This window comes from Salmo trutta, chromosome 26, assembly GCF_901001165.1.
Source record: "Salmo trutta chromosome 26, fSalTru1.1, whole genome shotgun sequence".
NCBI classification, from domain to species: domain Eukaryota; kingdom Metazoa; phylum Chordata; class Actinopteri; order Salmoniformes; family Salmonidae; genus Salmo; species Salmo trutta.
This window is the reverse complement of record NC_042982.1, coordinates 48,177,267-48,194,002: the sequence shown is the minus strand read 5'-3', so window position 1 is coordinate 48,194,002 and position 16,736 is coordinate 48,177,267. Positions and strand designations below refer to the sequence as shown.

General features: G+C 41.8%; 1 protein-coding gene across 1 annotated transcript in view; it reads right to left on the bottom strand.

The window, feature by feature from the left end:
- Positions 1 to 16,736, bottom strand: part of LOC115163869 (nectin-1) — a 156,178-nt gene that overhangs the window by 60,437 nt on the left and 79,005 nt on the right. The window contains exons 3-4 of the mRNA XM_029716082.1: positions 7,378 to 7,677; positions 1,978 to 2,095 (exon numbers count right to left, since the gene is read on the bottom strand). Of these exons, the coding sequence (XP_029571942.1) occupies positions 1,978 to 2,095; positions 7,378 to 7,677 (418 nt within the window). The remainder of the gene's footprint in view (positions 1 to 1,977; positions 2,096 to 7,377; positions 7,678 to 16,736) is intronic.

Genomic DNA, 16,736 nt, shown 5'->3' with positions numbered 1-16,736 from the left:
TGTGTTGTTTTTTACCGTTCCAATGTGCCTAGGCCTCCATCTCCAAGCCTAATCATTATTATATTGATGTGTAAACAAACTGAGATGAATGAATTAAACATTGATGGAGAGGGAAAGAGGGCAAGTGGGGGAAAATACATCGTATTGCTTTATGTTTTTAAAACCCAGATTGGAGAACTAAAGATGAATAAATTAGGTTCACCAGATCTCTCATTTAACACAATTAAGGTGTGTCAGTTTCATTGCAGCGGGAAGGTACATTAAGGGTTTAAGTCTTGAACAGGGTTTTTGAGGCTTATGCTTTTAAAACACAGAATTAATAAATCCCTTCATTTCAAACCACTTGTTCAATTATCACGAATTCCAAACAGTGGGCCCATTTCTCATGATATACAGTACCAGTCAAAAGTTTTAGAGCACCTACTCATTCCAGGGTTTTTCTTTCTTTTTTACTATTTTCTACATTGTAGAATAATAATGAAAACATCAAAACTATGAAATAACACATGTGCTTATGCATTAAACAAAAAAGTGTTAAACAAATCAAAATATATTTTAGATTCTTCAAAGTAGCCACCCTTTGCCTTGATGACAGCTTTGCACACTCTTGGAATTCTCTCAACCAGCTTAGCCTGGTATCCTTTTCCAACAGTCTTGAAGGAGATCCCACATATGCTGAGCACTTGTTGGCTGCTTTTCCTTCACTCTGTGGTCCAACTCATCCCAAACCATCTCAATTGGGTTGAGGTCGGGTGATTGTGGAGGCCAGGTCATCTGATAAAGCACTCCATCCCTCTCCTTCTTGGTCAAATAGCCTGTATGCAGCCTGGAGGCGTGTTGGGTCATTGTCCTGTTGATAAACAAATGATAGTCCCACTAAGCCCAAACCAGATGGGATGGCGTATCACTGCAGAATGCTGTGGTAGCCATGCTTGTTAAGTGTGCCTTGAATTCCAAATAAATCACAGACAGTGTCACCAGCAAAGCACCATCACACCACCTCCTCCATGCTTCACGGTGGGAAACACACGTGGAGATCACCCATTCACCTACTCTGAGTCTCACAAAGATATAACGGTTGGAACCAAATATCTCAAATTTGGACTCATCATACCAAAGGACAGATTTCCACCAGTCTAATGTCCATTGTTCATGTTTCTTGGCCCAAACAAGTCTTTTTTTCTTATTGGTGTCCTTTAGTAGTGGTTTCTTTGCAGCAATTTGACCATGAAGGCCTGATTCAGGCAATCTCCTCTGAACAGTTGATGTCGAGATGTGTCTGTTACTTAAACTGTGTGAAGCATTTATTTGGGCTGCAATTTGAGGTGCAGTTAATTGCCAATTTCTGAGGCTGGTAACTCTAATGAACTTATCCTCTGCAGCAGAGGTAACTCTAGGTGTTCCTTTCCTGTGGCGGTCCTCATCAGAGCCAGTTTCATCATAGCGCTTGATGGTTTTTGCAATTGCACTTGAAGAAACTTTAAAAGTTTTTGACATTCTCCAGATTGACAGACCTTCATGTCTTAAAGTAATGATGGACTGTTGTTTCTCTTTGCTTATTTGAGCTGTTCTTGCCATAATATGGACTTGGTATTTTACCAAATAGGGCTATCGTCTGTATAGCACCCCTACCTTTTCACAACACAACTGATTGGCTCAAACGCCAATCAAAGAAATTCCACAAATTGGTTACTACATGATTCCATATGTGTTATTTCATAATTTTGATGTTGTCACTATTATTCTACAATAGTAAAAAATTAAATAAAAACCTTGAATGAGTAGGTGTGTCCAAACTCTTGACTGGTACTGTTTATGAAACAAATAGATTTCATACAATAAAGTGAATGAAGTCTTTAAGTCTTGAACAAGTTTTGTAGAACGTATGTTACCTGCAGTTCAAGCTTTCTTTGTACCCCCTATCCATTTCAAACAGACAACCTGAACCTGTGAACAGAAGGTCGAAAGAAGACTTACACTTTCCACTGGTAGACGGTAACAGGAGGGTTAGCGTCAGCGTTGCAGGTGAGGCTGACGTCCTGACGGTCCAGGTACCAGTTACCATCGAAGCCGTCGATCTTCACCTCCGGTTCATCTGTTAGAGAGAGAGAGAGAGATGGTGTCAGAATAGTACAGTATGTTTCTCATTCCACACTGCTGAGTCAAGCCTTGTTACGTATTCACCATGTTGCTGGAACGGACAATGACAATAGAATAGTACAGACCGTCTTTCATTCACTCCTCATACTGACTGTGTTTCCAACACTAAGGGAAGAGATATGGTGTCAGAATAGTACAGTATTGTCTGATTAACACCATAGGGTCGACCTGAACCATATTGTACTAACCCACATATTTTCTTTTCACATTGTTCTTCTCCTGCATTGTTCAAACTACTCCAAGTGGATCCAGAACCAGGCCAGATCACTGTGAATTATTGTGTGGATTACAATTAATAGACATTTTTGTAGGAGCTGATACACTTTTTGTTAAGGCAGATCAAGTCTGATATTTTAAAGTAGAAATTACAAACTTTAGATATTTTTTAAAACCTTGATCAAACTACACATTTTCATTTCCTGCCGTGCAGGAAGATTCTCAGCAACAAAATAAATGTAGATCTTACATCTGTATGTCTCTCATTCACACAACCACTGTGTCCCAACACTCCTCTAGAGATCACCCCACTACCCTCTAGAGATCACCCCACTACCCTCTAGAGATCACCCCACTACCCTCTAGAGATCACCACACCCCACTACCCTCTAGAGATCACCCCACTACCCTCTAGAGATCACCCCACTACCCTCTAGAGATCACCCCACTACCCTCTAGAGATCACCACACTAACCCCACTACCCTCTAGAGATCACCCCACTACCCTCGAGAGATCACCCCGCTACCCTCTAGAGATCACCCCGCTACCCTCTAGAGATCACCCCACTACCCTCTAGAGATCACCCCACTACCCTCTAGAGATCACCCCACTACCCTCTAGAGATCACCCCACTACCCTCTAGAGATCACCACATAGGGGCCGTCAGCAGTAGCCACTGTTTATTTTATAATTTTTTGAGTGTGAACAGGAAGCTTTGGTAAAATACCAGCCAGCATCTAGAATACCGTTTTTTCAACACAACACCAGAATTATAATCTACGCAGCACCACATTCACAGAGTTAGTATGTATTTTATGACAGGAACCTCAGTGAATAACAGGATGTCCTCTAACGGCAAGTTACTATACCACCTGCAGAACAGAGCAGAACACTGAATGGCAGGATGTCCTCTAACTAGGGCTGGGTGATATGGCCTAAAACTAATTAATTCATTTGATATATAAATGTTACCATACCACCTACAGAACAGAGCAGAACTAGGCAGAGCAGAACAGAGATGAATAGAGCTGAATAGAACCGAACAGAACATAATAGAACAGAATAGAACAGAGCAGAACAGAATAGAGCAGAACAGAGCAGAATATAATATAACAGAATAGAACAGAGCAGAATAGAACAGAATAGAACAGAGCAGAATAGAACAGAGCAGAACAGAATAGAACAGAGCAGAACAGAGCTGAATAGAACAGAGCAGAACAGAATAGAACAGAGCAGAATAGAACAGAATAGAACAGAGCAGAACAGAATAGAACAGAGCAGAACAGAATAGAACAGAGCAGAATAGAACAGAATAGAACAGAGCAGAACAGAGCAGAGCAGAGCAGAGCAGAATAGAAGAGCAGAACAGAATAGAACAGAGCAGAATAGAATAGAGCAGAATAGAACAGAGCAGAATAGAACAGAGCAGAATAGAACAGAGCAGAATAGAACAGAGCAGAACAGAATAGAGCAGAATAGAACAGAACAGAATAGAACAGAATTGAGCAGAGCAGAATAGAGCAGAATAGAACAGAGCAGAACAGAATAGAACAGAACTGAATAGAGCAGAACAGAGCAGAATAGAACAAAGCAGAATAGAACAGAATAGAACAGAGCAGAATAGAATCGAGCAGAATAGAACAGAGCAGAACAGAATAGAACAGAGCAGAACAGAACAGAATAGAGCAGAACAGAGCAGAATAGAACAGAGCAGAATAGAGCAGAACAGAATAGAGCAGAACAGAGCAGAATAGAACAGAGCAGAATAGAACAGAGCAGAACAGAGCAGAGCAGAACAGAGCAGAATAGAACAGAGCAGAATAGAACAGAGCAGAACAGAGCAGAATAGAACAGAGCAGAACAGAATAGAGCAGAACAGAATAGAGCAGAACAGAATAGAGCAGAACAGAGCAGAATAGAATAGAACAGAACAGAACAGAGCAGAATAGAACAGAGCAGAATAGAACAGAGCAGAACAGAGCAGAATAGAACAGAGCAGAACAGAATAGAACAGAGCAGAATAGAACAGAGCAGAATAGAACAGAGCAGAATAGAACAGAGCAGAATAGAACAGAGCAGAATAGAACAGAGCAGAATAGAACAGAGCAGAACAGAACAGAGCAGAATAGAACGATGAACAGTTAAAACCAGTGGGTGGCCGTCCTACTGCCTCTGACCTGAATTCCCTGACCAGAATTTTCTGTCCTGATGATTCTACATGTTGAGACACCACAGCTATCATCTGCTTTCAGCCCTACTGCTATAGTTCCTCTCTGAGACTATATGAATACTGTATTTCCTCTCTGAGACTATATGCATACTGTATTTCCTCTCTAAGACTATATGAATACTGTATTTATTCTCTGAGACTCTATGAATACTGTATTTCCTCTCTGAGACTATATGCATACTGTATTTCCTCTCTAAGACTATATGAATACTGTATTTCCTCTCTGAGACTATATGAGTACTGTATTTCCTCTCTGAGACTATATGAATACTGTATTTCCTCTCGGAGACTATATGAATACTGTATTTCCTCTCTGAGACTATATGAATACTGTATTTCCTCTCTGAGACTATATGAATACTGTATTTCCTCTCTGAGACTATATGAATACTGTATATCCTCTCTGAGACTATATGAATACTGTATTTCCTCTCTGAGACTATATGAATCATGTAGACTAGCTCTTCCTGCTGTTGATTGAAGCAGACAGACCTTGGCTGACCTAGGAAATGACACACTATTCCCTACATAGTTCCCTACATAGAACCTCCCTATAATTTAACTAAACTTATTTTGACAACAAAGCCATAGGCTCTGACATAGTGCATTGGTCAAAAGTAGTGCAGTACAATAGGGAATAGGGTATCTTTGCAGATGCCCCAGTTAGAGACTCTTCACACTGAGGTTTAGGGTTCTATTTCAGATAGAGGTCGACCGATTATGATTTTTCAATGCCGATACCGATTAGTGGAGGGCCAAAAAAAGCCGATACCAATTAATCGGCCAATATTTTTTTTTTTATTTGTAATAATGACAATTACAACAATACTGAATGAACACTTATTTTAACTTAATATAATACATCAATAAAATCAAATCAATAAATAATGAAACATGTTCAATTTGGTTTAAATAATGCAAAAACAAAAAGTGTTGGAGAAGAAAGTAAAAGTTCAATATGTGCCATGTGAGAAAGCTAACGTTTAAGTTCCTTGCTCAGAACATGGGAACATATGAAAGCTGGTGGTTCCTTTTAACATGAGTCTTCAATATTCCCAGGTAAGACATTTTAGGTTGTAGTTATTATAGGAATTATAGGACTATTTCTCTCTATACGATTTGTATTTCATATACCTTGACTATTGGATGTTCTTATAGGCACTTTAGTATTGCCAGTGTAACAGTATAGCTTCCGCCCCTCTCCTCGCTCCTACCTGGGCTCGAACCAGGAACACATCGACAACAGCCACCCTCGAAGCAGCGTTACCCATGCAGAACAAAGGGAACAACTACTCCAAGTCTCAGAGCGAGTGACGTTTGAAACGCTGTTAGCGCGCAACCCGCTAACTAGCTAGCCATTTCACATCAGTTACACCAGCCTAATCTTGGGAGTTGATAGGCTTGAAGTCATAAACAGCGCAAAGCTTGAAGCACAGCGACGAGCTGCTGGCAAAACGCATGAAAGTGCTGTTTGAATGAATGCTTACGAGCCTGCTGGTGCCTACCACCGCTCAGTCAGACTGCTCTATCAAATCATAGATTTAATTATAATATAATAAACACACAGAAATATGAGCCTTAGGTCATTAATATGGTCGAATCCGGAAACTATCATCTCGAAAACAAAACGTTTTTCCTTTCAGTGAAATACGGAACCGTTCCGTATTTTATCTAACAGGTGGCATCCCTAAGTCTAAATATTGCTGTTACATTGCACAACCTTCAATGTTATGTCATAATTACGTAAAATTCTGGCAAATTAGTTCGCAACAAGCCAGGTGGCCCAAACTGTTGCATATACCCTGACTCTGCGTGCAATGAATGCAAGAGAAGTGACACAATTTCACCTGGTTAATATTGCCTGCTAACCTGGATTTCTTTTAGCTAAATATGCAGGTTTAAAAATATATACTTCTGTGTATTGATTTTAAGAAAGGCATTGATGTTTATGGTTAGGTACAGTCGTGCAACGATTGTGCTTTTTTCGCAAATGCGCTTTTGTTAAATCATCCCCCGCTTGGCGAAGTCGGCTGTCTTTGTTAGGAAGAAATAGTCTTCACAGTTCGCAACGAGCCAGGCGGCCCAAACTGCTGCATATACCCTGACTCTGTTGCAAGAGAAGTGACACATTTTCCCTAGTTAAAAGAAATTCATGTTAGCAGGCAATATTAACTAAATATGCAGGTTTAGAAATATATACTTGTGTATTGATTTTAAGAAAGACATTGATGTTTATGTTTAGGTACACGTCGGAGCAATGACAGTCCTTTTTTGCGAATGAGCACCGCATCGATATACGCAGGATAGGCTAGATAAACTAGTAATATCATCAACCATGTGTAATTAACTAGTGATTATGATTGATTGATTGATTGTTTTTTATAAGATAAGTTTAATGCTAACTAGCAACTTACCTTGGCTTCTTACTGCATTCGCGTAACAGGCAGGCTCCTCGTGGAGTGCAATGTAAAGCAGGTGGTTAGAGCGTTGGACTAGTTAACCGTAAGGTTGCAAGATTGAATCCCCGAGCTGACAAGGTAAAAATCTGTCATCTGCCCCTTGAAAATAAGAATGTGTTCTTAACTGACTTGCCTAGTTAAATAAATGTTATGTGCTTTGTTTTGTGACTAGTGTGTTTTGTATGATATAGTGTATTAATCATGTAAATCCTGCCCAGAAACCACATTTCCCTTTGGGGAAATTTGATTGATTGGTTGATTGATTGATTGATTGACATGAAAATAACTGTGATAAAACTGTGATAACTCACATTGCACGTTGAGCACGACACTGTCTGTAATCCTCTCGTTGTTGTAGGTTACGATGCAGGTGAGTTTCTGTTTGTGTGTCTCTCTGCTCGGCACGACCACATAGTTACTCCTAACGGTCACCGTGCCGTTGGCATTCTGCGTCTCTTGGAACGTGGCTTCGCCCTTCAGCCTCGTGTCCCACTTGATCACGCTCGGAGGCTTCCCATTGGCCGAGAGGCAGGTCGCCACGGTCATCTTCCGCTTCTGGGGGCGGGCCACGATGGTGGGCGTGGTCAACGTCATTCGGGTCAGAGGCCGAGCTGGAAGGAAAGAGGGAGAAAAAACGTGAACAAAACAAACAAAGTGATTAACCCTCATGCCACTAACTTGGATTACCAATTGGGGTCCTTTTGACACCAAGAAGAAACTATTGAAAAGCAACAATAATAGCAAAATACAAACGTATTTCCTATCAAAACATCATAAAGGAACTAGTCTTAAGACAAGGCTGCTGGAGATACAGGGACTAGTCTTAAGACAAGGCTGCAAACAAGGCTCTTTCTTGATTTAAATCAAATAAGCAAAGTGATTAAAGGGTGGAAAAGGTTTTTATTAAAAGCCAAGGAAAAATAAAATGAAATCGTTTGTACTGGTCTTATTAGTTTGTTTTGAATGCCGATCATTAAAAAAATAATTGCTTTCTGTGAAGTAAATTACTTTTCGGTTTGTGTGGATTTTTCTTTCAATATAATTCCCTTCTAGGTTTATAATTATTTGAACTTCACTTCAATGTTAAGCCTCAGATAAACTGATAACGATTTGAAATGCATGCATCTAGGGTGGGACAAAGATGAAAACAGGTTTTGTGATGATTTAAATCAAGAAAGGAATGTCCCTCTCTGACGTGATCAAAGCCAAACCCAGTTGTCAGAAAGCTTCAACAGATGGAGAAGCCTTCAAAATGAACAACGTCTTCCAATTGAAATCCTTTGAGGGCTGGCAATTAGCAAATTACTACAGTGACATCAAAAGGCAGGCTCAGGTAAGCACGAGAGAACGCTCAAATGAGAAACTGTATCTGTGGAGCAGATATGAAGAGCTGCAGATAGCTATGATATGAAGAGCTGCAGATGGATTTGATATGAAGAGCTGCAGATGGCTATAATATGAAGAGCTGCAGATAGCTATGATATGAAGAGCTGCAGATGGCTATAATATGAAGAGCTGCAGATAGCTATGATATGAAGAGCTGCAGATGGCTATAATATGAAGAGCTGCAGATGGCTATAATATGAAGAGCTGCAGATGGCTATGATATGAAGAGCTGCAGATGGCTATAATATGAAGAGCTGCAGATGGCTATAATATGAAGAGCTGCAGATGGCTATGATATGAAGAGCTGCAGATGGCTATGATATGAAGAGCTGCAGATGGCTATGATATGAAGAGCTGCAGATGGATTTGACATGAAGAGCTGCAGATGGATTTGACATGAAGAGCTGCAGATGGATTTGACATGAAGAGCTGCAGATGGATTTGATATGAAGAGCTGCAGATGGATTTGATATGAAGAGCTGCAGATGGCTATGATATGAAGAGCTGCAGATAGCTATGATATGAAGAGCTGCAGATGGATTTGATATGAAGAGCTGCAGATGGATTTGATATGAAGAGCTGCAGATGGATTTGATATGAAGAGCTGCAGATGGCTATGATATGAAGAGCTGCAGATAGCTATGATATGAAGAGCTGCAGATAGCTATGATATGAAGAGCTGCAGATGGCTATGATATGAAGAGCTGCAGATGGATTTGTTATGAAGAACTGCAGATGGCTATAATATGAAGAGCTGCAGATGGATTTGATATGAAGAGCTGCAGATGGCTATGATATGAAGAACTGCAGATGGCTATGATATGAAGAACTGCAGATGGCTATAATATGAAGAGCTGCAGATGGATTTGATATGAAGAGCTGCAGATGGATTTGATATGAAGAGCTGCAGATATATTTGATATGAAGAGCTGCAGATGGCTATGATATGAAGAGCTGCAGATGGCTTTGATATGAAGAGCTGCAGATGGCTATGATATGAAGAGCTGCAGATGGCTATGATATGAAGAGCTGCAGATGGCTATGATATGAAGAACTGCAGATGGCTATAATATGAAGAGCTGCAGATGGATTTGATATGAAGAGCTGCAGATGGATTTGATATGAAGAGCTGCAGATATATTTGATATGAAGAGCTGCAGATGGCTATGATATGAAGAGCTGCAGATGGCTTTGATATGAAGAGCTGCAGATGGCTATGATATGAAGAGCTGCAGATGGCTATGATATGAAGAGCTGCAGATGGCTATGATATGAAGAGCTGCAGATGGCTATGATATGAAGAGCTGCAGATGGATTTGACATGAAGAGCTGCAGATGGATTTGACATGAAGAGCTGCAGATGGATTTGACATGAAGAGCTGCAGATGGATTTGATATGAAGAGCTGCAGATGGATTTGATATGAAGAGCTGCAGATGGCTATGATATGAAGAGCTGCAGATAGCTATGATATGAAGAGCTGCAGATGGATTTGATATGAAGAGCTGCAGATGGATTTGATATGAAGAGCTGCAGATGGCTATGATATGAAGAGCTGCAGATGGCTATGATATGAAGAGCTGCAGATGGCTATGATATGAAGAGCTGCAGATGGATTTGACATGAAGAGCTGCAGATGGATTTGACATGAAGAGCTGCAGATGGATTTGACATGAAGAGCTGCAGATGGATTTGATATGAAGAGCTGCAGATGGATTTGATATGAAGAGCTGCAGATGGCTATGATATGAAGAGCTGCAGATAGCTATGATATGAAGAGCTGCAGATGGCTATGATATGAAGAGCTGCAGATGGATTTGTTATGAAGAACTGCAGATGGCTATAATATGAAGAGCTGCAGATGGATTTGATATGAAGAGCTGCAGATGGCTATGATATGAAGAACTGCAGATGGCTATGATATGAAGAACTGCAGATGGCTATAATATGAAGAGCTGCAGATGGATTTGATATGAAGAGCTGCAGATGGATTTGATATGAAGAGCTGCAGATATATTTGATATGAAGAGCTGCAGATGGCTATGATATGAAGAGCTGCAGATGGCTATGATATGAAGAGCTGCAGATGGCTATGATATGAAGAGCTGCAGATGGCTATGATATGAAGAGCTGCAGATGGCTATGATATGAAGAGCTGCAGATGGATTTGATATGAAGAGCTGCAGATGGCTATGATATGAAGAGCTGCAGATGGCTATGATATGAAGAGCTGCAGATGGCTATGATATGAAGAGCTGCAGATAGCTATGATATGAAGAGCTGCAGATGGATTTGATATGAAGAGCTGCAGATGGATTTGATATGAAGAGCTGCAGATGGCTATGATATGAAGAGCTGCAGATGGCTATGATATGAAGAGCTGCAGATGGCTATGATATGAAGAGCTGCAGATGGATTTGACATGAAGAGCTGCAGATGGATTTGACATGAAGAGCTGCAGATGGATTTGACATGAAGAGCTGCAGATGGATTTGATATGAAGAGCTGCAGATGGATTTGATATGAAGAGCTGCAGATGGCTATGATATGAAGAGCTGCAGATAGCTATGATATGAAGAGCTGCAGATGGATTTGATATGAAGAGCTGCAGATGGATTTGATATGAAGAGCTGCAGATGGATTTGATATGAAGAGCTGCAGATGGCTATGATATGAAGAGCTGCAGATAGCTATGATATGAAGAGCTGCAGATAGCTATGATATGAAGAGCTGCAGATGGCTATGATATGAAGAGCTGCAGATGGATTTGTTATGAAGAACTGCAGATGGCTATAATATGAAGAGCTGCAGATGGATTTGATATGAAGAGCTGCAGATGGCTATGATATGAAGAACTGCAGATGGCTATGATATGAAGAACTGCAGATGGCTATAATATGAAGAGCTGCAGATGGATTTGATATGAAGAGCTGCAGATGGATTTGATATGAAGAGCTGCAGATATATTTGATATGAAGAGCTGCAGATGGCTATGATATGAAGAGCTGCAGATGGCTATGATATGAAGAGCTGCAGATGGCTATGATATGAAGAGCTGCAGATGGCTATGATATGAAGAGCTGCAGATAGCTTTGATATGAAGAGCTGCAGATGGCTTTCATATGCTTTGCGAGGCATTGGAAAACCTCTCTGGTCTTTGTGGTTGAATCTGTGTTTGAAATTCACTGCTCGACTGAGGGACCTTACAGATAATTGTATGTGTGGGGTAGAGAGATGAGGTAGTCATTCAAAAATCATGTTAAACACTGTTATTGCACACAGAGTCCATGCAACTTATTATGACTTGTTAAGCACATTTTTACTCCTGAACGAATGTAGGCTCCTTGACATAACAAAGGGGTTGAATACTTATTGACTCAAGACACTTCAGATTTTCATTTTGAATTCATTTTTTACAAATTTCTAAAAACATAATTCCAGTTTGACATTATGGGGTATTATGTGTAGGCCACTGACAAAATAAATCTACATTTAATCCATGTTAAATTCAGGCTGTAATACATGTTAAATTCAGGCTGTAATACATGTTAAATTCAGCCTGTAATCCATGTTAAATTCAGCCTGTAATCCATGTTAAATTCAGGCTGTAATCCATGTTAAATTCAGGCTGTAATCCATGTTAAATTCAGGCTGTAATCCATGTTAAATTCAGCCTGTAATCCATGCTAAATTCAGGCTGTAATCCATGTTAAATTCAGGCTGTAATCCATGTTAAATTCAGGCTGTAATCATGTTAAATTCAGGCTGTAATACATGTTAAATTCAGGCTGTAATCCATGTTAAATTCAGGCTGTAATCCATGTTAAATTCAGGCTGTAATCCATGTTAAATTCAGCCTGTAATCCATGTTAAATTCAGCCTGTAATCATGTTAAATTCAGGCTGTAATACATGTTAAATTCAGGCTGTAATCCATGTTAAATTCAGCCTGTAATCCATGTTAAATTCAGGCTGTAATCCATGATAAATTCAGGCTGTAATCCATGTTAAATTCAGGCTGTAATACATGTTAAATTCAGGCAGTAATACATGTTAAATTCAGGCTGTAATACATGTTAAATTCAGCCTGTAATCCATGTTAAATTCAGGCTGTAATCCATGTTAAATTCAGGCTGTAATACATACACATGTGGAAAAAGTCAAGGGGTGAGAATAGTTTCTGAAGGCACTGTACTTATTTATTTCTCTGTACTCTGCAGCATCTCTGGTTACATGACAGCAATATGTCTGTGTGCTTTATGACGACGTGTTCCTTCTGTGGAAAACTACATGAATGGAATATTTCACATCTCCAACACTTTCACAGAAACAGCCTGGCTGAGTGGCCTGGCAGGTTTTATACGGTTAGAGTGCTATAGTGACTGACCTCACAATTAAGCAAGCAAGTTAAGTGCTGGTCAAGGGAAGGTCAAGGGCAGGTCAAGGGTAGGTCAAGGGCAAGTCAATGCCAGGTCTAGGGCAGGTCAAGGGCAAGTCAATGCCAGGTCAAGGGTAGATCAAGGGCAGGTCTAGTGTAGGTCAATGCCAGGTCAAGGGCAGGTCTAGGGCAGGTCAATGCCAGGTCTAGGGCAGGTCAAGGGCAGGTCAAGGGCAGGTCTAGTGTAGTTCAATGCCAGGTCTAGTGCAGGTCAAGGGCAGGTCAAGGCCAGGTCAAGGCCAGGTCAATGCCAGGTCAAGGGCAGGTCAATGCCAGGTCAAGGGCAGGTCAAGGGCAGGTCAACGGCAGGTCTAGGGCAGGTCTAGGGCAGGTCAAGGGCAGGTCAAGAGCAGGTCACGGGCAGGTCTAGTGTAGGTCAATGCCAGGTCAATGCCAGGTCTAGGGCAGGTCAAGGGTAGGTCAATGCCAGGTCTAGGGCAGGTCTAGGGCAGGTCAAGGGTAGGTCAAAGCCAGGTCAATGCCAGGTCTATGCCAGGTCTAGGGCAGGTCAAGGGAAGGTTAAGGGCAAGTCAATGCCAGGTCAAGGGCAGGTCAAGGTGAGGTCAAGGGCAAGTCAAGGGCAGGTCAATGCCAGGTCTAGGGCAGGTCAAGGGCAGGTCAATGCCAGGTCTTGGGCAGGTCAAGGGAAGGTCAATGCCAGGTCTAGGGCAGGTCAAGGGAAGGTCAATGCCAGGTCTAGGGCAGGTCAAGGGTAGGTTAAGGGCAAGTCAATGCCAGGTCAAGGGCAGGTGTAGGGCAGGTCAAGGGCAGGTGTAGGGCAGGTGTAGGGCAGGTCTAGGGTAGGTTAAGGGGAGGTCAAGGGCAGGTCAAGGGCAGGTCAAGGGCAGGTAAAGGGCTGGTGTAGGGAAGGTGTAGGGCAGGTGTAGGGCAAGTTAATGTCAGGTCTAGGGCAGGTCTAGGGCAGGACAAGGGCAGGTGTAGAACAGGGCAACGGCAGGTGTAGGGCAGGTCAAGTGAAGTTCAAGGGCATAAAAAGAGAATGTTCATTTTCTCACACAGCTGTAACATTCTCTTTTTAGGGACAATCCTCTTGGTTATAAGATCATTACAATTGAGGGGGGCTGACTAGAATGTCTTGGTTATCAGGTCATTATAACTGAGGGGGGCTGACTAGAATGTCTTGGTTACCAGGTCATTATAATTGAGGAGGCTGACTAGAATGTCTTGGTTACCAGGTCATTATAATTGAGGAGGGCTGACTAGAATGTCTTGGTTACCAGGTCATTATAATTGAGGGGGGCTGACTAGAATGTCTTGGTTACCAGGTCATTATAATTGAGGAGGGCTGACTAGAATGTCTTGGTTACCAGGTCATTATAATTGAGGGGGGCTGACTAGAATGTCTTGGTTACCAGGTCATTATAATTGAGGAGGGCTGACTAGAATGTCTTGGTTACCAGGTCATTATAATTGAGGAGGCTGACTAGAGTGTCTTGGTTACCAGGTCATTATAATTGAGGGGGGCTGACTAGAATGTCTTGGTTACCAGGTCATTATAATTGAGGGGGGCTGACTAGAATGTCTTGGTTACCAGGTCATTATAATTGAGGGGGGCTGACTAGAATGTCTTGGTTACCAGGTCATTATAATTGAGGGGGGCTGACTAGAATGTCTTGGATACCAGGTCATTATAATTGAGGAGGGCTGACTAGAATGTCTTGGTTATCAGGTCATTATAATTGAGGGGGGCTGACTAGAATGTCTTGGTTACCAGGTCATTATAATTGAGGGGGGCTGACTAGAATGTCTTGTAGTGTCAGGTCATTATAATTGAGGGGGGCTGACTAGAATGTCTTGGTTACCAGGTCATTATAATTGAGGGGGGGGGGGCTGACTAGAATGTCTTGGTTACCAGGTCATTATGATTGAGGGGGGCTGACTAGAATGTCTTGGTTACCAGGTCATTATGATTGAGGGGGGCTGACTAGAATGTCTTGGTTACCAGGTCATTATAATTGAGGGGGGCTGACTAGAATGTCTTGGTTACCAGGTCATTATAATTGAGGGGGGCTGACTAGAATGTCTTGGTTACCAGGTCATTATAATTGAGGGGGGCTGACTAGAATGTCTTGGTTACCAGGTCATTATAATTGAGGGGGGCCGACTAGAATATCTTGGTTACCAGGTCATTATAATTGAGGGGGGCTGACTAGAATGTCTTGGTTACCAGGTCATTATAATTGAGGGGGGCTGACTAGAATGTCTTGGTTACCAGGTCATTATAATTGAGGGGGGCTGACTAGAATGTCTTGGTTACCAGGTCATTATAATTGAGGGGGGCTGACTAGAATGTCTTGGTTACCAGGTCATTATAATTGAGGGGGGCTGACTAGAATGTCTTGGTTACCAGGTCATTATAATTGAGGGGGGCTGACTAGAATGTCTTGGTTACCAGGTCATTATAATTGAGGGGGGCTGACTAGAATGTCTTGGATACCAGGTCATTATAATTGAGGAGGGCTGACTAGAATGTCTTGGTTATCAGGTCATTATAATTGAGGGGGGCTGACTAGAATGTCTTGGTTACCAGGTCATTATAATTGAGGGGGGCTGACTAGAATGTCTTGTAGTGTCAGGTCATTATAATTGAGGGGGGCTGACTAGAATGTCTTGGTTACCAGGTCATTATAATTGAGGGGGGGGGGGCTGACTAGAATGTCTTGGTTACCAGGTCATTATGATTGAGGGGGGCTGACTAGAATGTCTTGGTTACCAGGTCATTATGATTGAGGGGGGCTGACTAGAATGTCTTGGTTACCAGGTCATTATAATTGAGGGGGGCTGACTAGAATGTCTTGGTTACCAGGTCATTATAATTGAGGGGGGCTGACTAGAATGTCTTGGTTACCAGGTCATTATAATTGAGGGGGGCTGACTAGAATGTCTTGGTTACCAGGTCATTATAATTGAGGGGGGCCGACTAGAATATCTTGGTTACCAGGTCATTATAATTGAGGGGGGCTGACTAGAATGTCTTGGTTACCAGGTCATTATAATTGAGGGGGGCTGACTAGAATGTCTTGGTTACCAGGTCATTATAATTGAGGGGGGCTGACTAGAATGTCTTGGTTATCAGGTCATTATAATTGAGGGGGGCTGACTAGAATGTCTTGGTTACCAGGTCATTATAATTTAGGGGGGCTGACTAGAATGTCTTGGTTACCAGGTCATTATAATTGAGGGGGGCTGACTAGAATGTCTTGGTTACCAGGTCATTATAATTGAGGGGGGCTGACTAGAATGTCTTGGATACCAGGTCAGTATAATTGAGGGGGGCTGACTAGAATGTCTTGGTTACCAGGTCATTATAATTGAGGAGGGCTGACCAGAATGTCTTGGTTACCAGGTCATTATAATTGAGGGGGGGCTGACTAGAATGTCTTGGTTACCAGGTCATTATAATTGAGGGGGGCTGACTAGAATGTCTTGGTTACCAGGTCGTTATAATTGAGGGGGGCTGACTAGACTGTCTTGTAGTGTGAGGTCATTATAATTGAGGGGGGCTGACTAGAATGTCTTGGTTACCAGGTCATTATAATTGAGGGGGGCTGACTAGAATGTCTTGGTTACCAGGTCATTATAATTGAGGGGGGCTGACTAGAATGTCTTGGTTACCAGGTCATTATAATTGAGGGGGGCTGACTAGAATGTCTTGGTTACCAGGTCATAATAATTGAGGGGGGCTGACTAGAATGTCTTGGTTATCAGGTCATTATAATTGAGGGGGGCTGACTAGAATGTCTTGGTTACCAGGTCATTATAATTGAGGGGGGCTGACTAGAATGTCTTGGTTACCAGGTCATTATAACAGAGGGGGCTGACTAGAA